Consider the following 24,018-nt stretch of genomic DNA (forward strand, 5'->3'; position numbering starts at 1 on the left):
GTTATAGCTACTGCGCAGCCGCGTTACCACTGACCCCTCCCTATCTGTGACGAGGAGATAGTTGTTGCTATTCAGCTGCGCTGTCACCAGGGAAGTTCTGCCGGACGAGATATTTCAACTATCACCATTCAGAAAACTACGCAGTTATATATAGCATTAATCTAGTGTCACGTTGTAAAGCTTTCTTCTGACAACAGCAAAAACTTTCCGAAACGATGGCGCTCAGCGATGCGGACGTGCAGAAACAGGTATGATGCCAGCTTGTAACAGCAGCTGGTCCACATTAGCCAGCAGCTGGCTAACTATGTTGTTAGACTATCTAAAACTAGCTAGATTGCGATCTTTAGGGAACTTTACCCCTTACTAAATTGATTGTTAGCTAACTTTGCAACGGTGATGTGACCCTTTTAAAGTTTTGGGTGTTGGCGTAAATGATAAGTCGTTCTGAAGAAGCATTTCGGTTGATTCTGTGTCGAGGCTGTGACTGTGCCCCTGGCAGTGATTGAAAAGCACTTTGAAAAAATCACTTGCACAGAGCAGCGAGTGGGCCCATTGCCCTCACATTTAGGTCACCTCGAACTGGCAACTCTGCTAGTACTTTTCACCAAAATTCGTGGCATTAAGTACAATGCTGATCACTCACTCGCTACCTTTCTGTGTCTCCAGGCACATTCCTCACCTCAGTGATACATTTAAATGCGACTGTGAATATCGGTGCTGTGAATCATAATAGACTAATTACATGCCCCCTTCTCTCCTCTACAGATCAAGCACATGATGGCCTTCATAGAACAGGAGGCCAGTGAGAAAGCGGAAGAGGTTGAGGCCAAGGTAAAAATGTTTTTATCATAGTAGGTGTGTAAGAAATGTACTGTGACTGACTGGATACGTTAAGACCAATATAGTTGTACTGATTGGTAGTGTATCAAATTCCAAATGTCATTCAGGCAGAGGAGGAGTTCAACATAGAGAAAGGCCGTCTGGTTCAGACCCAGAGGCTGAAGATCATGGAGTATTACGCCAAGAAAGACAAGCAGATCGACCAGCATAAGAAAATGTGAGCGCTTTCTCCGAAACAGTTTGGCTCCCTTTCTGCTGAAGACCTGGATCTGGTGGCTGTGACTTTTACCCACCACACACACGTGCACAAACACATCCACACGCACGTGCACATCCATGTGTCCTTCCTGTGCACATCTTTAACCCTTTCTCTGTTTATATTGGGGTTTACGTGAGTATATTAACGTCTCCCATTTTCAGTCAGATGTCCAACCTGCTGAACCAGGCCAGGCTGAAGGTGCTGAAGACTAGAGACGACATGATCTCTGTAAGTCTTTGTCTCTTCCCCGACTCTCTCCTTTACTCTCTCTATCACTCTCTCTTATTCTCTCCTACTCTCCTCCCTTACTCTCTCCCTTTCTCTCTCTCTCTGTTTTCTCTCTGTCTCAGTTTAGAGTAACAGAAACTGCTTGGTGCAGTAAGAAGTTCCTTTTAACATGTTTTTCCTCCTCAGGATCTTCTGACTGAGGCTCGCCAGCGGCTGTCCCAGATCGCCAAGGACCCAGAAAGATACGCTGTTCTGCTGGAGGGGCTGATCATGCAGGTGGGCTCACGTAGTGGACAGCAGACCTCTTTAGGTGACCCGTAGCTCAGCGGATAGGTGCGCGTATCATGTAGGCTGAGCCCTTACTGCAGTGGCCCTTGATCAAGTCTAGCCATGGCCCTGAACTGCATTTCTCTCTGTCCTCTTTCTCTCTCTCTCTCTCTCTCTCTGTCTGTCTGTCTGCCTCTCTCTCTCTCTCTCTCTCTCTCTCTCTCTCTGTCTCTCTCTCTCTGTCTCTCTTTCTTTCTCTCTCTCTCTCTCTCTCTCTGTCTCTGTCTCTGTCTGTCTGTCTGCCTCTCTCTCTCCCTCATTCTCTCCTCTCTCTGTCATTCTCTCCTCTTTTTCTCCCTGTCTTTCTCTCTCTTTCCTGTCACACTTCATTACAACAATCTATCTGATAAAGCATGAAAAATCAATACAAATAAAAAAAAGGAGCTGTTGTCTCTCTAGCTTCCCCCGCCACAACAAGCTGCCCCCTCTCTGAACCTGAATCCAGAGGTCCAGTCTGACCTGATTTCACCCTCTCCTCCCTCAGGGATTCTACCAGCTGTTGGAGCCCAAAGTGACCATTCGCTGCCGTCAGCAGGACGTTTCCATTGTGCAGGTCAGAGGTCACCCTCTCAGGATACGGTTATGACATCACGGTTGTCTAAAATAATACAGTGGGTTTTATAGTTTCCCAAACATGGATTAAGCCTAGTCTTCGGTTTAGCACTTTTCCAGTAGATATTTTTTCTCTTTCTTCAGGGCTGGGCTTAATCCATGTCTGTGAAACTGGGCCGTCGTGTTAACTGTCAGGCGGTTTGTGGAGTTTGACCACCCGTTCCAAACGTGCTTTTCCTCGCAGGCTGCTGTTGACAAGGACATCCCAGTCTACAAAGAAATGGTGAAGAGCAACATCGTGGTCCGCATCGACGAGCAGCGGTTCCTCCCCTCCGACATGTGAGACTCACCATGACGACGAGACACAGAGTAGCATACAAAACCAGAACAGCAACATAATTAAACCTGACACCATGTAACAGCACCACAACAGTTAAACCCTCTTGACCCTCTCGAAGGTCTAAGCACGTTGCTAGTATTAGCATCACTAGCTAGCGTGTAGCAGGACATGTTGTCCACCCCTCTATGGTCCCTACCCTGTCCCCTCCGGTCTGACTGTGTGTTCTTCACTTCCTGTTCGTCCCCACAGCTCTGGAGGGGTGGAGTTATACAATGACAATGGGAAGATCAAGGTGTCCAACACTCTGGAGAGCAGGCTGGATCTCATCGCATACCAGGTAACACAAAAGGAACCCCCCTCGCAGACCTGTTGGTCGTCCAACCCTGAACCCAACCTCTCCCACAGCAGGCCCCTCTTGTGTCTCCTTCATAGCTTCTGTTGATGTTGTCTGGAGTTGATCTCAGTCTCATCCTCGTTTCAACAGATGATGCCGGAGATCCGGGTGGAGTTGTTTGGTGTCAACCCCAATCGCAGGTTCCTGGACTAGTGAGCCAGCCCTGCCTTCACACTCAAACCCACGGAGGAGGAGGAAGAGGAGCAGGAGGAAGAGCCCTGAGAATACCGGCCAATCACGGACGTCCCCGTTGTGATTGAAACTGAATTTAACTTGGCACCTTCTTTAGTTTGAAAGTGCCTTCGTGGAGGACTCCTGTGTTCATGTCTGTGTTCATGTCTGCAGTAAGTCAGTCAGTCACCTCTGGTATCGTAGCCACCTCATGGAGCCCGTTCCGTGGATGAACCAGATGGTTGGTCTTGTTTGTTTGTTTACTGGATGAATGAAAGAAAAGTGCTGGTTGAAGCCAGTCAGACTGTTATACCATGTTAAATGCTGTTGCTGTGTTTTAGTTCACTCTACCTCACTGAGACACTGTGACGTGTGTTACTTGACGGTGACGAGCAGTACTTTGTTGTGAATGTTAAATGTTTTGCTTAGCCTAGAGGTACCTTTTATAACTGGAACTTTCACTCTGTAAACCACTGCTCTCTGTTACCTGATGACCTCTTTGAATAACTGAGTGATGTGAAGGAGCTTTGTTTTAGATGCATACCGCCTTAACATGTTTAGTAGTTTGGACAGCATGTGCCAATCTGACGACTGTTCTACAGGTTTTACTCACTTGGGTTCTTCTTGCCATATAGATAGTTCCTAAAGTGTTGCAGGGAACAACCAAAGAATTGTGTGCCTTGCGTGTATGATTTCCTTTTAACTGATTGTGTTTGGGGTTTTTATTTTACTGAATTGTACTTTGATGTCATCCTCCATAAATGTTTAACAGAGAAAAGCAAGGATGTTTGCAGTCTTTTATTTACATCTTTTAAACAGAAATATCGTTTTCAATTTTCATTATGTTTCTTTTCTCTCAAAATGCAGTAGTTATTTTAGCTCAATCGACAATGACACTTATAAATGTAGAAAATACTTTGACTGCCACCTAGTGGTGAAAGTTGGAAATAACCTGCCTCTAATACAGGTCATACTGTCATCTCACCAATTTAGGCTGCAATAAATTGGACACGCCCAAAAAAAAGTACACGTTTTAAATGATTTATATCTTGACGCACACATTCAGTTAATGTTTAGGACAAGAGACTCGATCATCAAATATAAGGCTTTATTGCAGGATTATTACTATGTATTGTGCGTAACATGTCATTCAAGGAAACGTAAAAAACGGCTACGGCTATTGCTACTGTTAAATCTCCGAACAGGTTTTCGCCTCGTTCAGATTATCTAAAAACATTATTCCTCATCCCTTTCCTCAGACAAATAACGGATGAGGAATAAATAGAGATGCTGACTAGATGCTCTTGTTTATCCAATCGTATCAGGCCACTGTGACCCCCTCAGAGAGGCGAGGGAGTTGGGGTTCGTTTCCCAAACAGAGCCTGTCTGGACACTGACAGGAGACAGGTATAAGGCCCAAAGGGGGACCCAGGGTGTAAAACCTGGCCATGTTACAGAGACTAGGATTAAAGCATTACCGTCGAGATTAACAGATGACCCTACAGTTACTGGCAGACAGTGCCTCATGCCACGCAAGGATATAAGCACGAGACTTTCGGATGGAAAAGCAACTCAGGGCCTGCGATGGACTTGATGGAGGAGCTAAGACGTTGTCATTATAGTTAAGAAGAAGAAGAGGGAAAAAAACTGGATTGTAAATTGTGAACAATTTGCTTGGAACTAATTTAGAGGACTTCTTTTCAAACATGGCAATAGAGTTGACATGAATAACAGTTCATACGTCAATCCACAGTGTCTTAATCAAACAGTCACATGATGTTACATGATATTCCATGATTGCTTGGCAATTTCCTTTTGATGTCAAACCCAAGGTGCCAATCATCTATCTTCTTTCTCTAATTCTCTCCCTCATTCTCTCACTCACTGAAACACCTCTCTCTTTCTTGCTCTCTCTCTCTTTCCCTCTTCCTCAGGTCAGAAGTACAACCCTGGATTTAGCAATCTGGGTCACAAACCTCCCCATAAGTCACACACACACATACATAAGACCATGTATACCTAGAAGACTGTACACAGCTTTCAGGAATCTAGAGAAACATTATTAGTGTGCACTGTTGGTTCAAGTCTCACTCACTGCTGTTCTTTTCCAACTTTGGTTTACTGATTGAGACCTCTCTCTCTCTCTCTCTGCTCGTGTAGTCAAGGCCCATGTCTCTCCTCCCTCTCTCGCTCCACTGCTGCAGGAAGCAGTGTGTTGGCTTTACAGAGACACCGGAGCCGGGCGCCGCTATCCCAGCATGCCTAGCAGCTTCTCTCCTACCCCCAGGAAGTAGACGCCCTGAGCAATCCCAAAGAGGGGAGCGATGACCAGCGCCCGACACGTCGCCCCCTTCAGGAAGGCAGAGGGACCCTCACGAGCAAGGATGCGCCTGTAGGAGGGTCAGAATGTTGGCTGGTGCTCTGACATGTCACTGTCTGGACTGTGCCAATGAACTGTCGTTGTACTTATACACACACATTAGTCTGGGATGTTTGGGAATCATGTTTATGTTTTGTAATCAACGATCAAATTAAGATGAATTCACCTCAGTAAGCTTGTGGATTGATGGTGCTTGTGTGGTCTCACCTTGTGCAGTCAACAATGCCTCGGTAAGAATCTTCTCCCTCCCCCTTCTGCAGGGTCTGAATACGAGTCTTTATGACTGCCGACACATAAACACGGACACATCATCAGTCTCTGGAGACTCATTAATTAGGGTCATTGCACTCTCTTTCTCTCACCCCCTCCCCCTTCCTCCCTCTCTCCCTTTCCCACTCTCTCGTTCTTTTTTCTCTCTCTGTCTCTCTCTCTCCATCGCTCTCTCTTCCCATTCTCCTACCTCTCTTCTCTCCTTTTCATGTTTCCATCTCTCTCAGTCCACCTCTCTCTTCCTCTTACTCCCCCCCCCTCTCTCTCCCTCTCCCTCTCCCTCTCCCTCTCCCTCTCCCTCTCCCTCTCCCTCTCTCTTCCTCTTACTCCCCTCTCTCTCTCTCTCTCTCTCTCTCTCTCTCTCTCTCTTTTCCTCCTAATCCCCCCCCTCTCTTTCTCCCTCCACCTCTCTCCCTCTCTGTCTCACCATCCAGGGGTGTAACGGCCACAGCTGCCACAGACCCGGCGGTGCATCCTGCCATGAAGGACTGTAGGAAGGGTGACTTCTCCTGCACGTCGCCCTGGAAACCCGCCCTTCGCCGGCCCAGCGCGTTCAGGTTGGCGAACAGCGGGAAGTAGATCATAGAGAACGGTACGTCTCTGGAGAGAGTGATAGAGAAAGGGGAAAGGGAGAGAAAGGAAGAAAGAAAGGGAAAAGAGAGAGAGAAAAGGAGAAAGAGAGATGTATAGAAAGGGGAAAATAGAGAGAGATAGAGAAAGTGGAAATAGAGAGAAAAGGGAAAGACAGAGAAAGTGGAAAGAGAGAGAAAGTGGAAAGAGAGAGAGAAAAGGGAAAGAGAGAGAGAAAGTGGAAAGAGAGAGAGAGATGGAGAGGAAAAAGAGAGAGAGAGTGAGTGAGAGAAAAAGGTGCCTCAGTTCACAGTAGGATTGCAGACAGACATAGCTGCAGGAGTCTATTGATTCATGTTTGGTTTGATTAACAGAGTCTCCCCAAGGCAGCCAGAACAGGACCACTGTACAAGTTATATAATAAAAATCCCCTCATTAACACAAAGGGACAGAGAGAAGAAGAGAGAGTGAAACTTAGAGAGAAAAAAGTGTGTCTGTGTGTGTGTGTTGGTGATGTTGTGGAGGCAGGGCAACAGAGGACCGTCCAATCACAGTTAACCTCACTAATCACCAGGAACGAGAGGCACATCAACATTGACAGTTGAGCAGGTGAACTAGGTGACCAGTTAGTACCAGGATGCTTATTTTTCGACTAATTCTGTGTGTGTATACGTCAGCGTACAGGTGTGTCTGTCGGGTTTTTATCAGTCTCGGCATTGTGGGTTAGGGTTATGTGCGTGTGCTTGTGTATGTATGTTTTATTATGTGTGTGTTTATATGTGTGTGTGTGTGTATGTGTGTGTGTGTGGTTACCTCAGCAGAGTGGCTCCTGCCCCGCGGTACAAGCCGGCCAGGCCTCGAGTCCTCAGCAGCCCCAGGGTGATGCTGGTGGCAGAGGCCCGGGGCGGGGCAGGGGGGCAGGGCTGGGGGGCCGGGGGGGCCACCAGAGACGGAGCTGGACCTGGGGTGGCCGCTGGCGCTGGGGCCGGCCTCTGGGCCACTGTCACACACACACAGACACACACAGACACACACACACAGACACACACACACAGACATTTACAGGTACACACATGAACAAACTGTATATTGTAACACTTGTAGTCACACAGAAAGATGTAAACATGTGGACACACACATGCATGAACACACACACAAAATACAGTTGTTGACTCACCCAGCCTCCAGACTCACCCAGCCTCCAGACTCACCCAGCCTCCCCCAGCCTCCAGACTCCCCCAGCCTCCAGCCTCCCCCAGCCTCCAGACTCACCCAGCCTCCCCCAGGCTCCAGATTCACCCAGCCTCCCCTAGCCTCCAGCCTCCCCCAGCCTCCAGACTCACCCAGCCTCCCCCAGCCTCCAGACTCACCCAGCCTCCAGACTCACCCAGCCTCCCCCAGCCTCCAGACTCACCCAGCCTCCCCTAGCCTCCAGCCTCCCCCAGCCTCCCAGACTCACCCAGCCTCCCCTAGCCTCCAGCCTCCCCCAGCCTCCAGACTCACCCAGCCTCCCCTAGCCTCCAGCCTCCTCTAGCCTCCAGACTCCCCCAGCCTCCCAGACTCACCCAGCCTCCCAGACTCACCCAGCCTCCCTGCATCCTGCAACTGGATCTTCAGCATCTCCATCGGGGTGGTGACAACCACCTGGCAGGTCCCAGCCCCACATCCTGCCAGCATCTCCCCCCACAGAGGCAACTTCCTGTGGGGGAAGATGACCGGGAGAGCAGGGCTCAGTAGCCAATAGTCTCTCTGGTATGGCGACACCACTCTTATTTCCCCATTTTATCATGTCAAAATCGTTGTTCACAAAACTGCATGAACTGAGGATCCTCATTGGAAAATACAGAATTGGCTGCCCCAATATGAGAGGAATATTAGCTACTTTCATCTAGGCAATAAAATGATGATTCGTTATGTTTTACTTGTTTTAGTGTCGACATGAATAACAGCAGTACCCGTCTTTAGAGAGCTTCTGTCTGAAGATGTCATTGGCTGCCAGTTTGATGGCTTTCTCTGGAGTGACCAGAGTCAGGTTCACCGCAGCACCTGCAGGGTCACACAGTCATGGATCACATCCACAGCTTCCTGTACACCACACCAAGACAGCCTCACTCTACCACACACACCAAGACAGCCTCACCCTGCTACACCACACCACACCAAGACAGCCTCACCCTGCTACACCACACCAAGACAGCCTCACTCTACCACACACACCACACCAAGCCTCAGCCACAGCCTCAAACTAAATATTTTGTTCATGAAGGATATAACTGCCCTTCATTAAAAAGGGCAGTTATAAAACTAAAGTAAATAAAACTGCTACTTTTTATGTTTGATGTAACATGCTAGGCACATTCTCTCATGCTTGGCACATTTCTCTCATGGGCTATATTATAGTAAAGTAAAGTTTACAACTTGTGAAATTAAATCAAATGTAGAATGGGAGGTGTCGGGGTTGAGGTGAGTTGTGTGTTTGTGTGACTCCTACGGTACCTCTGTACATCCCAAAGTAGCCTTCCGTCCGAACTGTCTTCGTCAAACAATCCAACCTTCATATCAAAAGGACAAAAGGGTTTCAGGGTGACGGTATAATGGGATTGAAACTGCTCTGGCATTTGACTGATCAAATATGGAACATAAACAGTCACTTCCTGATAGCCATAGTTTGATATTAAAACACAGTCCTACCAATCATTTAAACATGCAGCATTATCAAATCCCACCAATCGAGGCCTTGGAAATGATTCTTGTTGATGTGAACCCTCACGTAGATCCCTTTATGGAACCTTTATCAGTCCGTGTAGAAGCACATCCTCAAACAAATGTTCCAACTAAATTACCAGTTTTCCCAGGAACCTAAAATTATATTTGGACTTTCCAGAGGGTTCATTTCCAAGGACACGTCTTGAACTGCCAGCAGGGTAACTCAGTAACAAAGGAAATCCAAGCTATTTTCCCCCTCTGACTCGTAATGGATAGAAGCCACTCAGTAACATGTGGTTCTCATCTTCTCACCACACCCTTGTTTACAGCTCTGGCCGAAACCCAAACACACAAACAGAGCCCAAGACAACCAGCCAACATGAACTAATTGCCCTATTCTGTAGCCCCAGGTTAAATAAAAACAAACTATTAGATAGTCCACAATTAAAGTCTGTTAACAGACAGCTTCAGGCCGTTGATATTTTAAGTCAGTCAAAGAGGGTAGGCCTAAGACAGTCTATCTGGAATCAGAGTTGTAATCACATTTAGACAGATGGGCAACGTCCAAACAGCCAATGTAGGAGCTTAATCACAGTAGGAGGAGGGCCAACGTTACTACGCCCACAGCAAGAGGTGCTACGGAGCGCCAAGTTTGTCCAAGGCTCGGATCTAAGGATTCACACCAAAGAGGAGTCCCATCATCCCGGGGGCTGGAACAGTCCCACCTTCCCACTCAGAGAGATGCTAAGTCTGACAGCTCTCCGCTGTGAGGTTAACACTCACATCCCGTTGTAGATCGTTGCTCCCTGTTGGTTCTGTAGACGAGTCTTGGCCAGATCGATGGGAAACACACAGGTCACGCCCACCAGTCCTGCTACGCCCCCATTAATCAGCTTAGCAGTGAGGCTACAGAGGGGGGGAAACACAAACATGCATAAACACACACGCACACACACATAAGCACGCTTACACACTCACACACACGCAAGCCCAACCATGTGACACGGATACATGAACAAAACCACTCAATGAATAACACAGACAAGCATATACACTCAGTACAAAGGCAGATACACTCTTTTTTAAGTATATACTAATAATAACTAAAGTAGTAGTTTAATGATGATCCAATATTTTCTCTTTTGACTCAGTGGACGGTGTGATATCGTCATCTGGTCCAGATTCAGTCACAGCCAAGACCAGGGTGATGACAGAGTGACATGCAGTGTGGGGAGCTCATCTGAATCTAACAGACACAGTGTTGTTTACCTAACTTTCTGCTCTGCCATCCTGGCTCCGGCTGGGCTTCCAGCCCCCTGGGCTCTCCTCTCCCCCTCCTGACGACGGTGCACCTCCACGTCTGGGCTGCTGCCCTCACCAGCCCCTCAGCCCCCACCACAGCACCACAGAGCCCCTCTCGTCCTCCTCTCGCTCCCCAGCTGCAGCACGGCCTCACTCAAGCGTTGCTCCGGCAGAATCTCCAGGCGTCTGTAATGTGGCACCAACCACCTAGGGTGAAGGGGGGGGGGGGAGTCCTCTTAGACTAGCCTTCGAGCTTGGGTTTTTTCCCCCGCACAGCTACGCCTGGTACACGTTCCTGGGTCTGTCACATCAGAAACAGAACACAGGGATGTTGCGGCTCAGAAGGGCAACGCCAAGATGATATCTCACCTGCATCGCCACCTGGTAGTACAATACACATGCACTGTACCACAAGCTCTGCTTCACACAAAAGGGTTTATTTACTATAGTAATAAAACCCCACTTTGTTTTTTGTTTTTTATTTATTTATTATTTCACCTTAAATAGCTAGGTAGGCTAGATGAGAACAAGTTCTCATTTGCAACTGCGACCTGGCCAAGATACAGCATAGCAAATATGACACAAACAACATAGTTTCAACATGGAATAAGCAACATATTAATCACAGTAATTACAATAAAACTGTTCAACACTGAGGATAAATGTGCAGAGAGATACTGGTGTGCAAAGTAACAAGATTAAATAAATAAATACACTATTGGGGTGAGGTAGATAGATGGGCTGTTTATGGGTGGGCTATATGTACAGGTGCAGAGATCTGAGAGCTGCTCTGACTCCTGGTGCTTAAAGCTGGAGAGGGATGTGAAAGTCCAGCTTCAAAGACGACTGTGACTATGGTTTGGCTGGAGCGTGCATGAGATGCACACAAGTATCAAACAAGGGAGTGTCCACACAATGACTTGTGAATTTGAAGGCAGAGGTAATCATTCACAATTCTAAAGCAGGATATCCGTTTGTCACCACGCTGGAAGAGAACATCTTAAACTCACTAATCTGTCAGCTAAACGGGATAAGAGAGCAAGCCTCTGTCATCTAGCAAGGAGGGGGAAACAAAAAAACGAAGAGCTCACAGTTTTCCTTAGACCATGTTTAAAACGCCCAATTTACAAAGCACTGAAACAGAGATTCGATTCTTGTAGAATTGGTTTGACAACTCTTTCATACATTTTCATAATAGTCTATCTGGGCCTGAAAGGCTTTTGTGACGACCATAATACCATCCAGGCCATTAAAAGTTCACGGCTATCAAATTCCATTCCTAGTCCGGTCTTGTTCTTCTTTCTACCAGTCTGCCTCTTTTTCTTTCTTCCCTTCCTACTCTCAGCTCCCTAATTAATCTCTCCCTTAATCTCTCCAACTCCATTCCCAGTCTGTCTATTTTTACCACCGTAAACCTCTATCCTCTCGTCCCTCTTTCGTCTTGGAAAAAGTGATTCCTCATCTCACCTTGATACTGACACCTTCTTCAATCTTGATTTATCTTCTCCTTCTATCCTCCATCACCACATCTTCCTCTTTCTAACTGTTTTCCTCCCGATTCTAACGGTACCTCTGCTGTTCCTGGAGCTGTGTGGCTACGGTGCTCGAACCCCGTCACATTCTGCACATGCCTTTCACTGAGCCTCTCTGTGAAACTTTCTTTCAGCTCCGCTCCTTTCACACGCACCGTTCCCCTGCCAAAACACCGACGATGGTGTCTACCAGCCGCCAAACCCAGCCTCCAGCTTCCCCTCAACCCCACCACATCACCCAACTCGCTCGACACAGTTTATCCGACTGACAGTCGGGGAAATAAAAGTGTCGTAAATATCATGAGAAAGATGTAGCGGTTGGGACGGGGGCTCACCTTTGTCAATGCATCCCACAGATAGGATGAAGCTGTCCACTTTTCTTTTCACTTCAACAATGTGTGCAGCAACGGTAGTCAAGCGAGAGCGATCTGAGTGAGCCAGCCGCCGATCAGGGGCCGTTGCACAAACACCAGCATTGTCTCCTAGTCCCTCCCTCTCCTGGTGACTCACTGTGACACCGCCACGGCAACACAGCTCTCGCTTAACGCGACGCGACATAAACTCTACGGCCGTTAAATGCACACACAGAGCACCACAGACACACACGCACACGAAAACACACTGAACCCTCCAGTCATGTCATAATGCTGGGCAGAAATATTGGTTTTACAATCCGACTATTTGAACTGCAATACAAAGGCCCTTCATATGAGCATCAGCCCCATTCACTGGGCCCTTCATATGAGCATCAGCCCCATTCACTGGGACCGACATTACATAATAGCGCCAGGGCACAACTTCTCCCAAAGAAATAAAGACAGACAATTCACCAGTTAAAGGCTTGGAGAGTGAAACAACCACCCAAAGAAAGGAAAAACGAAACACTGTTAAACAGTGTAATGCTAAATATCCTATTTAACAATTGAAAAAGTGCGACCGCAAACAAATGACAACTTGATTATAAGCTCAAGCCCTCCAGCTATCTATTTATGAGTATTGATTGAAGTATTGATTTCGGAAAACAACTAAGGACAATGATAATTTGTCATATATCCACATGGAAATTCCTTCACGCAAATATGTTGTCGTGGAATGGGCAACAGAAATGATAGCATCAATTATATTCTGATTGTGAAAGTACAAAAGGTCAATCTTGAAATCTGAAAAGGGCATAACGACTACATTTGTTAATAATTTATCTTTATAGTCTAAGATACATCCTATTAAGTATGGCATATGTAAGACTTGTTAACTCGTAAATAACAAAGTTTAAATGCAATAAAAGCAAAAATATCTTTTAAGTCAAATAAGTTTTCTTTAACGTGTTTTAAATTCTGGTATTTCGTGAGTTTCTGCCCCTGTCCCCACCGAATGAGCGGCATTGCAGATCGTCTTTTGTGGAGGAGTCGAGTTCTTGCTTGCTGGCGAGCCTTTCAGAATCGTCCAATGGGAGAGCGCCCCCCCCCCCCCCCCCCCCCCCCCTTGTTTGTCGCGTTGGGTGGAAGTGGCCCCCAGATGCTTGGTGTCGGGTTGCAGGCACCACACACCCCTTCACTACTGGTTATTAGTACATCAGAGACTGATATCACCTACAGCCTGGAGCTACTGTCCTATAGACCTGGATCCTGATCAGACCATGGATCAGACCATGGGTACATCTCAGTGATGATGCGTTCCTCTGCAGATCAACAGGTCGCCGGTTCAAATCCCCACCTGTCTGTTGCCTTAGATAGAAGCATCTGTTAAATGAATACAGTATATGTTTACCTATCCAAGCATTGTGGACTCAGTCAGTTGGGCATCGTAACTTGAGTCTATGTATTAGTTTGTCAGTTGGGCGGGCCACTTTGATGTCAGATATTGAGATAGAGAGTACGCATCAACCTAATCAGGGTTTGTGAGTACACTGTTCCTAAGAGTCTTGTTCTGGACCCCAGTGGTGAAAAAAGGGAACAGACTCTATAGGCATAGTAGGCAACTGCATGGGGCCACAGGCTAGGAGGCGGGGCCTTCATAATCGTCACATCACTAGTCCATCAATCAAGACGGGAAGAGAAATCTGTGTTGTACACATGAAAAGATTATCAATCATTGTTGTTTCAAGTGCTTTTTATTTATTCTGAAAGATGGAAGGGTTTGGAGGGCCTCCAACATACATTTAGCCTTGAGTCTCCAAATGTCCTGAACCAGCCCTGGTGCTATCATTAAACAGACATGACTAACTTGTGGTGTGGTGTGATGATGTTCAAAATCCTATTTTTTTCTGTGGAACGGAGTCAAGCACACCTGAGGTTTAGGAGAATGAAGACAATACCAAAATTGATGTTGCAAACAACACTTGTCAACACAGGTACAGGTACCTTTTCTCCATCTCTTCTTCTGCTATGCAACTCCATCTGCAGTCCAGGTTTATGTCGTTGTTTTGTAGAGCTTGGGAAGCCTGGATCAAAGATTAGAGGACTCCTTCCCCACACAGCGGACGTCCTGGACACCACTCCTTATTACAATCATTTATTAATTATTATTCATTCTCTGCAGTGTATTTTGCAAATTAACAATGTAGACTGTTGTTACCAAACTGGCTATAGGCTACCATAACTACAATAGGCTATTATTAATTACACATCTACTTTGTATTTTGCAATGAGTATTGAATTCATATGTGTAACAGTTTTCTGAATAAGAATGTATTCTGCTTTTTGTACTCAGGAACTTTAATGTCTGTGGACATTCCACACCAACAGCTTGTTGACTGGTTTACAGCAGTACCTGACTGTGCCTGGCTTCAGCACACTGGACAACACATTTCTCTGTCTCCTAGCAACGTCAAAGTGCTGAAGGGTGAGGTTCCCAGAGGACCTAAACCCATCACCGCCTTGACAGTCATGATAGTTAGCTGCCCACTGCCATGCCTGAGGTGACTACTCAATCGCCCATTACCCCCGCCTTCGGAGAAGACAAGTTTACAAACGCGTCCTATTTTCTTATACTGTAGTCCACACACCGACAATATTATCCACCGACAATAACTGATGATCACGGATTCCTCATCTTCTTTGATTGTTAATTGTGTGTTCACAATACATTGGGTGAAATTAGCAGTCAACGTATTTTCTCAAGGGGAATATGTGGTTGGGTGTAGATGCACTATCGGTCCATTTTATTTTGAAATGGTAAAATACATTAATGAGCTACATGGATTCAGGCCAGCGGTCAGTCACCAACTCTAATGTCCCGACCCATTACATGTGCTTTGTCCACTCTACGATGGGGGGAGCTAAAGCTTTACATTTTAAACTTTAATCCACCGCTGACTGGTGTTGACAATTACATTCAGTAGCTACCTACCTACTATAAGTAGGCTACTAAGTTGTAGGACTATGAATAGTCGTTACTGTTTCACACCTGAGCAGCCTCTAAAGTCAAATGTATTTGAGTTATTACGCTTATAGCTCCATAACATAAAGCAAAGACAAAGGTCATACAATTCCTATTCAGTAACTCAAAAATGAAACCACTTTTACTTAATTGTGGATTTCTAATACTTTATTGTCTTACTTCTTTCAAGTAACGCTCTGCTCCGAAGCCTGAAATGTTGCCTGTCTTGAACACGCGCATTCCCTTTAATTGAGGACTAGTCTATCAGACCGCGGGGGCAGTGATGGCTGCAAACAATTATGTGACCAAAGCAAGAAGATTATGTACCGAAATCGTGGCAGTCAAACTTATACATGATTTTATGCTATGCAAATTAACCATACAAAGATCCCCGCAATTATTTACGTTTACTTTAACAGACTACGTGACCATCTGAACACCCCTACACTTCTTAGCGCTGAGATAATGGTAGCGACATCCCATCTGTTCGGCTCTTGCGAAATTCTGATTGAAACAGATTGTAGCGCTCTAGTACGGGTCGCAATGGCAACTGAATGGAACGACAACAGCAACTTTTGTCATATATCTGAAAGGAGTTAGACATTTCGAAGACTTTACGCACATACATCGAGGATTTATTCTAATGTGAGAAACAAAGTAACACAATTTTCAGTTTGAAAATGTCCCAGGGATGTACAATTTCTGTGGAAGAGATCCAGTCTTGGTGGGAAGTCCCCGCCATAGCCCACTTCTGTTCGTTGTTCAGGACAGCATTCAACCTTCCAGACTTTGAAATAGAGGTAAATAAAGTTTAAAGTGATATTTTTATTGTGACAGGAAATGCCCGATATTTGGCCACATTTAGCTATTTGCTACATTTTTGCTCATACTGTGTGACTGTATTTGTTTGTCAGTTTACAAACGAACTTGCGGCTTCTAGGTTTCCTTGCTAGCAAACTAGCGTAGCTAGTAGTAGCTACTCAGAACTTGTGTGTTTACCAAACGAGCTAGATAGATAGCGTATGGGTTAGCCAAGAAGGCTAGCTAACTGGCAAATGTTATGAGACAGCAATTCCAACTTTAAAACTGTAATTGAAGTGCTAATCGCTGGGTTGTGCTTTACGAAAACACCGAAAATATAGACCCTCAAGAGTTAATATCAGTTGCTGTGAGTGGTGTTTTATAGTAAGCTGACCAGTAGAAATTGCACCAGCCACCATGTGGTTGGTACGACCTGTTTGTTTTTATTTGGTGAGAATCTTCATATTGCGATAATTAAATTGCTATGTCCACAATCGAACACTAGTAGTCCTTTTGTATTGAAGGTAGCGGCAAAGTTTAACAACAGTAATAAAGCGATAAGACAGTCAATTTGACTACTATACTTTTGAGTACTTCTATAATGGCTTTGGATAAAGCAACAAATTACACGTGAAGTTGTGAATAAATACAGTGGGCGGTATCTACTCATGTTGCACCCAATGACTGTTTTTATGTAATTGCTAATTCAAGTACACGAGTTTTTAGTTTATTGTCTTGCACTTGCAAGCCATCTGCCCAGGGTACACGGGGACGCAGTTGCCATTGATGCATTGTTTCCTTTAACCCTGTTTTCCCATCAAGCGGTTAGTTTAAATGCGCGTTTTCTGTAAAGTACATAGAGATAAGCTCTTCCAGAGTCGACGATCCTCGCTGTATCGATACACTCGGATTGATTTATTATGATATGTTACATACTATTACTTTATATCGCCCGTATTTTTTCTTTTCTTTTTACTGAGTATCGCGTGCAGTAAATCTACCCTCAATTTAGAGACTTGTTTCCTACGCAGTTAAGATATAACATTGTTGTGATCCATCGAGGAATGATTGTAGGCTACTTTGAGAAAATGGGAAAGGTCAACATCACGCATCACAAGTCCCCATCACTCATCCTCCCCAACCCCCTTCAGGAGATACAAACACGTATGCATCGCTTTGTTATTTGATGAGTGGTTGTGGAGCGGAGGGGGGGGGGGGGGGGGGGGGGGGGAAGGCGCATCACCCCGAGTTTACAGGAAAGTTGCCGATCTTAATCTGTTGTTGTTTTTTCAATTAGTAAGCCGGGTTCTTACCAGTGAATTAAACGACGGTGTTACATTAACTGCAATCTAATAGGTGAAAATGATTATTTGTGGTATTTCCCCTCCCCAACCCCTCTGTTTGTCTCGAACTGTAGCTCTTTCGTCTTGCACCGTTTGTTTTTACGCGGTCCGCGTCCCGCAGCTGCGAGCGAAAGAAGTTATCTATCTTTAACCGCATCACTAGGTTCAGATCACACGTGCTACTGCGGCGGCTGCATTCACCGAGGAGGATTTCCAGTTTGATTTGATGGATCGCGTATTCTGACGGTGACACACTTCGAATATTTCGATGTTTGATCTTCGTGTCTAGATGTGTCAGGGACGTTAGTTCAAGGTCAAAACTCTCCTGCAGCCCACTAATCAGTTCCATTGCTTTCAAACAACGATGCATGTGTTATAAAATCAGTGTATTCCAATCAAGACTTGCTCTGGTCAGTGTGGTGGTTGGACCTGGTCTAACAGTGCTGTTTTTAGCCCCTAACCTGTGTCTTAAAAGGCTACATGCTCAAAATAGCAGGTGGCCTGTCTCACTAAATGGCTCACAAATCCAAATCTAAGAGGATCTAGGTCTTTGATGTGGCCTTGTGTCTGTGTTACCTGGTCTGAGTCAATGATCAGCTGAGAGGTGATTGTCCCCTGGCAGGGGACAAGCCCCTGGGCTCCTCCATAGAGCAGAGACTCGAGGTCCCCAATGTCTCCTCGTGTGACACCGTCCACACGGCCGCTGTCCAGACTCTCTGTAGGTTAGGCTTGTGTGGCTTCACGGCAGGTTTTGCTGGGTAACAGTGGTGGTCGGGCATGTTGGACCGGTCCACTATTAGACCTGCTCTATGGGGATAGGCCTGAAATATTAGCCCTGAAGGAGAGGAGCTGTTTGGATGGGATGGTGTGATAACCCAGGCTGTGAGAGACTTCCTACTAAAGGTGACTGATGGTCCTTTTTCCAGCTCAGAGATGTTCCCTACAGGGCCACAAATTCAGCAAAAGCTCAAGGCAAAAATGCAAGTTTTAAGATGTGTATGCCCTTTAAACCTTTCCGACAACATGCTTCCCTGCCTTGGAGCGCTTTCATATCTCCCCCCTGGATAAAATACCCCTATCGAAATAAGTTGAAAAGCGTGGAAACTGCGTGTTCCGTGCCGAACAGTTGTTGTGATCCTCGTTCCCTCCCCCTGTGAGGACGGCCGAGGGTGGTTGTGGACCCAGGAGAGGGCTGGGACTGGCCTCCCCAGGTCGGGGAGGAGGGCACACCAGGGACACCTTTACAGAATGGAGCCTGGCTCTTGTTTGGGCAGGAGGGGGAACTCGGCCATGTTTATTAGACTTCACGGTGCATACCAGCAGCCACGGCTGGACTGGGGGAGCGATGGTCTGCAGTTTCACGTGCCAGTGTGTGTCCACCCTGTTGTCTCAGTCCAAGCTGCCGAATGACGCATGTTTGCCGTCGGCAGCCGATGAGAAAAACTTTTATTTATTTTTTTATTTACTTTTTTTTATTTCGAGGGGACTGAGAGGTAGTTCCTACTGTTTTGGATGAAACTTGTGTTATGAATGCTAAGTCTGTGTTTGGGGCACAGTTATTTTTCAGTTTCTCAAAGTAGTTGTTTTGTCTGCTGGTTGCTAGTTAGGCTTACCTAGGTCTAGGGTGGGGGAGGGATCGAGAGGTGCGGTAGTCGGGCCAGGAAGTGGCTGTCATTGGTTGTGACGGAGTGGACTCCTCTCTGGTATTGACGGAGTGTCGTGTGCGTGTCCCAGTCGAGTTCGGGTGTCCGTGTCAACATTCCAGGACTTCCTGGTGGTCAGCATGGGGGCTGTGGACACAGCAAGCTCCGCCCCTCACAGCTCTGGAGTCCTGCCTCTCAGTCCTAGTCTTGTCTGAGTCAGCCGCCACAGTCAGCAGAAAATCCCCAGCCTTTATGATGAGAGAGAGCGAGCTCACTGTAAAGTCCAGATCAGTCTATTGTTTGGAGGACACAGACTCGGTACAAATGTTTTCATTTTGTGTACACGTGTTGAGGGCTAAAACAGGAGGCAGGCTTGATGGGCGAGGCGTTGTGTGTTCCCTTTAATACTACATCAGGCCAGGTCATGTGTCCGGTGTGCAGTGACTCAAGTCCCCTGGCCGTGAGGATCAGTAGGTAAGAGGAGCCCAGGCCAGGAGTGGGGGGAGTAGGGGGGGAGCAGGTATGGCTGACTGGGCAAGAAGCTCTCTGGCCACAGGTTGGAAACAAACCCGATACCGTCCCAAGCAGCCCCTTTTATGAATGTCACCGTTGAGCGCGGAACGTTTGTGTCCTGGGAAACCGCTACCGGGCTGGATATTAACAAACGCAGTGATCCAGCGGGGAGGTGGCGAGGCGGGGAGGTGGCGAGGAGCGCTTCCTTTCTCTCTGGGCTGCTGTGGATCCGCCGGGTGATAATGGAGGTTTTTTTCCTTCTTCTTCTCGTCTTGACAGAGCTCACAGAACGGTTCCTTGCACATTGTTCCTGTGTTACACTTCACTGTCACTGGCTCCCAGTCTCAAGGCCAAGGGAGAGGGTGAAAAGAGGGGTCGTGTGTGTGGGGGGGGGGGGGGGGGGGGGAGAGAGGTAGGACAGAGGAGGTGGAGGAGCGATCACAGTCCTGAGTGGCTGAAAGAAGGCCTTGGGGGGGGGGGGGATGTTTGTCTGTCCGTCCCCTTCATGTCCTGCTCTGCTCTTTGTTTGGCTCTCTGGCAGTGGAGCTGTTCAATAATCCTGGAGCCTCCTCATCCAGCCAGCCTTCCCTGTCACCACAGGGTCCTCAAGGATGTGCCCTTCATTACCCAGGGGGGTCACTTCCAGCAGGGCCACTGGGCTGTCCAGAGCCCCCTCTCTTTCTCGGTGCCCTTCCCTGTCCCTGTTCACATCCTCTCTCCTCTCAACCCCCCAGCTCCTCTCCTCTCTTCCTCGCCTCCTCCTCTCAACCCCCCAACTCCTCTCCTCTCTTCCTCGCCTCCTCCTCTCAACCCCCCAGCTCCTCTCCTCTCCTCCTCGCCTCCTTCTCTCAACCCCACAGCTTCTCTCCTCGCCTCCTCTCCTCGCAACCCCCCAGCTCCTCTCCTCTTCTCCTGTCCTCTCAACCCCTCTCCTTCTCTCCTCCTCACCTCCTCTCCTCTCAACCCCCCAGCTTCTCTCCTTGCCTCCTCTCCTCTCAACCCCCCAGCTCCTCTCCTTCTCTCCTCGCCTCCTCTCCTCGTAACCCCCCAGCTCCTCTCCTCTTCTCCTGTCCTCTCAACCCCTCTCCTCCTCTCCTGTGTCAGCCTGCCCCGGCATGTGCTGGTGTTTTGGAGGAACATCACGTCGGATTCCATACATCTTCATCAACTGTCTGATCCTATCTGGACGGCGCTCCAGGGAAATTGGCCTCTTTTTGTGGCCGTTTATTAAACTGGAGACAGGCAGAGAAGGATGGGAGCCGGGTACTAATTTGCTTTGAGGGTGAATCGATTAACAGTGGGCCGACAAAGCCAGTCAGCAGATTAGGGAGGGAGGGAGGGAGGGAGAGGGAGGCGAGGCTGCCGTCTCCACTGACAACACAAGCTCTGCCTCCCAACTCTCCAGTCTTTCCCCTGAAGTGTGCACTCCAGCTCCCGACAGCCCAATCCCTGAACAGCTACAGCCCCAGTCCAGGCAATCCCAACCCAGGCAACCCATCCCCCCATCCCCCTCCAGCCTCATCCCCCTCCAGCCTCATCCCCCTCCAGCCTCATCCCCTCCCTTCCAAGCCCCCAGCAGCCCCAGCCCTGGCATCACCATGACTAAACCCCAGATGGTGGCTTTCTTTCTCTCTTCCCCTCTCTTCCTGTCTCTCTCTCCCTCTCTCTCTTCCCCTCTCTTCCTCTCTCTTCCTGTTTCTCTGTCTCTCTCTCTCCCTCTCTCTCTACCTCTCTCTCTACCTCTCTCTCTACCTCTCTCTCTACCTCTCTCTCTTCCTCTCTCTCTTCCTCTCTCTCTTCCTCTCTCTCTTCCTCTCTCTTCCTCTCTCTCTTCCTCTCTCTCTTCCTTGTGGTTGGAGGTGCCCTGCTCTGACTGTTTGCTGCTGGGACGGAGCTGGCTGGGGCCTGGGCCCTGGGGGCCGGGCTGGGGCCTGGGCTCGGGGCTCTGGGCTGGGCTGGGGCCTGGGCTCGGGGCTCGGGGCTGGGCTGGGGCCTGGGCTCGGGGCTCTGGGCTGGGCTGGGCTGGGGGCTGGGGCCTGGCTGGGCCTGGGCTGGTCCTAGCTTAGAGATTTGTTCTTTGGAGACCCTTGCCATGAAAGGAAGATGTAGTTGCGTGTTCTGCCACAGAGGGCTGCCTGGTAGCTCTGAGTCTCTTATCTGGTTGATGTGGCCCGCCGCCCAGCCAGGCCAGAGGGATAGAGTCTCAGCCCGTTCACCCCTGTGGTCCCCCCAGCTCCCACTGCCTGGGTTACGGCACAGTGTGCTGCTGATGTCTGGGTTGAATTACAGGGCTTTGATGTCCGAGGGGGCCGTCGCTCCCTCAACAGAGCCTCCCTCCCCACGCTGTTCTGGGGTTTTTAAGGAGGAAGTGATCATTGATGGTGAGATCCAGGCCATCAATAAGCGCCAGGTCAGCAGGCCATGTTTCAGGAGGGATCAGTGGTCTCCGGCCCCTGCAGCCTGCAGCCTGAGCGCTCTACCTTTAACCCTGCGCTGGTCTGCTGCATTGTGAGGCCTGCATGAGGACCTCCACACTGCAACAATGAGCCTTTCAGCTCCGCCAGGCCCTGTCTGATCCTCCTGTCTCAGCCCTGCGTCCTGCCCTCCTGTCAGAGCCACTCCCTCTGCCCTGCATCTCTCTCTCGCTCTCTCTCTCGCTCTCTCTCTCGCTCTCTCTCTCGCTCTCTCTCTCTTTTTCTCTCTCTGTTTCTCTCGCTCTCTCGCTCTCTCTCTCGCTCTCTCTCTCGCTCTCTCTCTCGCTCTCTCTCTCTCTCGCTCTCTCTCTCGCTCTCTCTCGCTCTCTCTCTCTCTCTCTCTCTGTTCTTCTCTCTCTGTTTCTCTCTCTCGCTCTCTCGCTCTCTCTCTCTCTCGCTCTCTCTCTGTCTCTCGCTTTCTCTCGCTCTCTCTCTCTCTCTGTTTCTCTCTCTCTTTCTCTCTCTCTCTCTGTCTCTCTCTCTCACACTTTCCTCCAACACCCTCCCTGCTCATCTTCCTGTCACACTCACACACACCCTGCTGCACGTCACAGCCCCAAACTACCTCCTTCACACCCTGTAACCCCTGAAGGGTCCAGATCCCTCATTAATACTCACACACATTCTTCTGCCCTGCTCGGCTCTGTGTCTGCAACAACCATAACAACCACACCACAGCATGTCGTCAGGGCCCCTCCCCTCCCCCATCCGTGATTGACAAGTGAGAACAGCAGTACATGCATCAGATGGTTTCACATAGGGGGTAGTTGGGGTGAGGGGGCACTTTCTCCAGGGTTTGTTTCAGCCAGCTCCATTGTTCCAGCTCCCCATGGCTTCCTCTGGCTGTCTCCAGTCTAGGGGCTGCCCCTCTCTCCCTTCTCTTAGCCTCTAGCCTCTTTAAACAGCCTCAAACCTTCCTACTCCGTCCAGCCTCTCTGCCTCCTCTAGCCTCTCCACCCAGCCTCCACCTTTTCGTTCAGTCTTTACTTCACCTCAGTCCTCCAGCCTCACCCCTACCTTCAGCCTCACTCCAGCCCTCCATCCTCACCCCAGTCCTCCAGCTTCACCCCACTCCTCCAGCCTCACTCCTACCTCCAGCCTCACTCCTACCTCCAGCCTCACCCCTGCCTCCAGCCTCACCCCAGTCCTCCAGCCTCGCCCCAGCCCTCCAGCCAGCAGAGTATGAGAAAGGGCCAGAGAAGAGAGATGGGGGGAGAGGGGGAGAGGGGGAGAGAGACGGAGGGGGGGAGAGACGGAGGGGGGGAGAGACGGAGGGGGAGAGAGACGGAGGGGGAGAGAGACGGAGGGGGAGAGAGACGGAGGGGGGGGGAGACGGAGAGGGAGAGAGACGGAGGGGGAGAGAGACGGAGGGGGAGAGAGACGGAGGGGGAGAGAGACAGAGAGGATTTGGTAGTGGGAAAAGGCACATGGGTGAGGCCAATGTTTAGTGTGCTTCTGTATGTCAGCTGTAGTCTGTTGGGCATACATCTCCAGAGGTGTTTATGCTGCTGGCTTCCTGCCTGGCAGGGGATGATGCAACTCCTCAGGTGTACACGCAAGTGTGGGTGGGGCCTGAGAGCTCCGCTTTGGAAGCAGTTCAGAGGAAGGGGGAACGATGTTTTCAAGAGGAGTCCACCCTTGTCAGAAACAGTCAAACTGAGGCTTGTGACTGTGGTGGTGTTGACGACACAGAGGAAGTGAGTGACACACAGCGATCCGTGAAGAGTCACGTGACATGTTTGGACGCGGAACAGTGCTTGGTGCATTTTTTATATACCTCTTCACCCCCCCTCTTCCTTGCCCCCCTTGCCCCCCTACCCTTGCCCCCCCCCAGCGCTCTCAGTTAACAGAGGTAAACTTGCTCCCACCAACAGCCTTGTTTAACCTGTCTCATTAGCTTGTGTAAAAGACCCAGACAGAAGAGGATGGTGAAGCATCATCTCTCCTCCACCATCTGCTGTGTTGCTCTTCCTCCCTCCCTCCCCCTTTCCCTTC

The 24,018-nt window shown here is 48.6% G+C and overlaps 2 protein-coding genes across 4 annotated transcripts; one reads left to right on the plus strand and one right to left on the minus strand.

Moving 5' to 3' along the window:
- Positions 1-46: 46 nt before the first annotated feature.
- On the plus strand, positions 47-3,383 carry LOC124476923 (V-type proton ATPase subunit E 1-like). Its single transcript, XM_047034376.1, has 9 exons — positions 47-248; positions 766-831; positions 948-1,057; positions 1,261-1,327; positions 1,514-1,603; positions 2,139-2,207; positions 2,451-2,545; positions 2,796-2,883; positions 3,031-3,383. The coding sequence occupies exons 1-9, from the start codon at positions 216-218 to the stop codon at positions 3,091-3,093; spliced, it is 681 nt and encodes a 226-aa protein (XP_046890332.1). The 5' UTR covers positions 47-215; the 3' UTR covers positions 3,094-3,383.
- A 511-nt stretch (positions 3,384-3,894) lies between these two features.
- slc25a18 (solute carrier family 25 member 18) lies at positions 3,895-12,364 on the minus strand. Of its 3 annotated transcripts, none has more exons than XM_047034375.1 (10): positions 12,207-12,364; positions 10,307-10,546; positions 9,821-9,943; positions 8,828-8,883; positions 8,287-8,377; positions 7,915-8,030; positions 7,145-7,331; positions 6,189-6,361; positions 5,699-5,774; positions 3,895-5,501 (listed from the first exon to the last, which is right to left on the minus strand). In XM_047034375.1, the coding sequence occupies exons 2-10, from the start codon at positions 10,324-10,326 to the stop codon at positions 5,360-5,362; spliced, it is 984 nt and encodes a 327-aa protein (XP_046890331.1). In that variant the 5' UTR covers positions 10,327-10,546; positions 12,207-12,364; the 3' UTR covers positions 3,895-5,359. The 3 variants fall into 3 exon arrangements, with proteins under 3 accessions (XP_046890331.1, XP_046890330.1, XP_046890329.1); XM_047034374.1 differs by having other exon boundaries at positions 10,307-10,640; XM_047034373.1 differs by lacking the exon at positions 12,207-12,364 and adding an exon at positions 11,807-12,048 and having other exon boundaries at positions 10,307-10,640.
- Between the last annotated feature and the right edge of the window lie 11,654 nt (positions 12,365-24,018).

This window comes from Hypomesus transpacificus, chromosome 14, assembly GCF_021917145.1.
Source record: "Hypomesus transpacificus isolate Combined female chromosome 14, fHypTra1, whole genome shotgun sequence".
Classification (NCBI taxonomy): Eukaryota; Metazoa; Chordata; class Actinopteri; order Osmeriformes; family Osmeridae; genus Hypomesus; species Hypomesus transpacificus.

Excerpts from the sequence above, each read along its gene's own strand:
- LOC124476923 (XM_047034376.1), top strand. The coding sequence starts at position 216 with ATGGCGCTCAGCGATGCGGACGTGCAGAAACAG. Across the intron at positions 1,058-1,260 it reads ATCGACCAGCATAAGAAAAT|TCAGATGTCCAACCTGCTGA; the intron begins GTGAGCGCTTTC and ends TCCCATTTTCAG. Across the intron at positions 1,328-1,513 it reads CTAGAGACGACATGATCTCT|GATCTTCTGACTGAGGCTCG; the intron begins GTAAGTCTTTGT and ends TTTCCTCCTCAG.
- slc25a18 (XM_047034375.1), bottom strand. The coding sequence starts at position 10,326 with ATGGCAGAGCAGAAAGTTAG. Across the intron at positions 8,031-8,286 it reads CAGAAGCTCTCTAAAGACGG|GAAGTTGCCTCTGTGGGGGG; the intron begins GTACTGCTGTTA and ends CTTCCCCCACAG. Across the intron at positions 5,775-6,188 it reads GGCCGTTACACCCCTGGATG|TCATAAAGACTCGTATTCAG; the intron begins GTGAGACAGAGA and ends ATGTGTCGGCAG.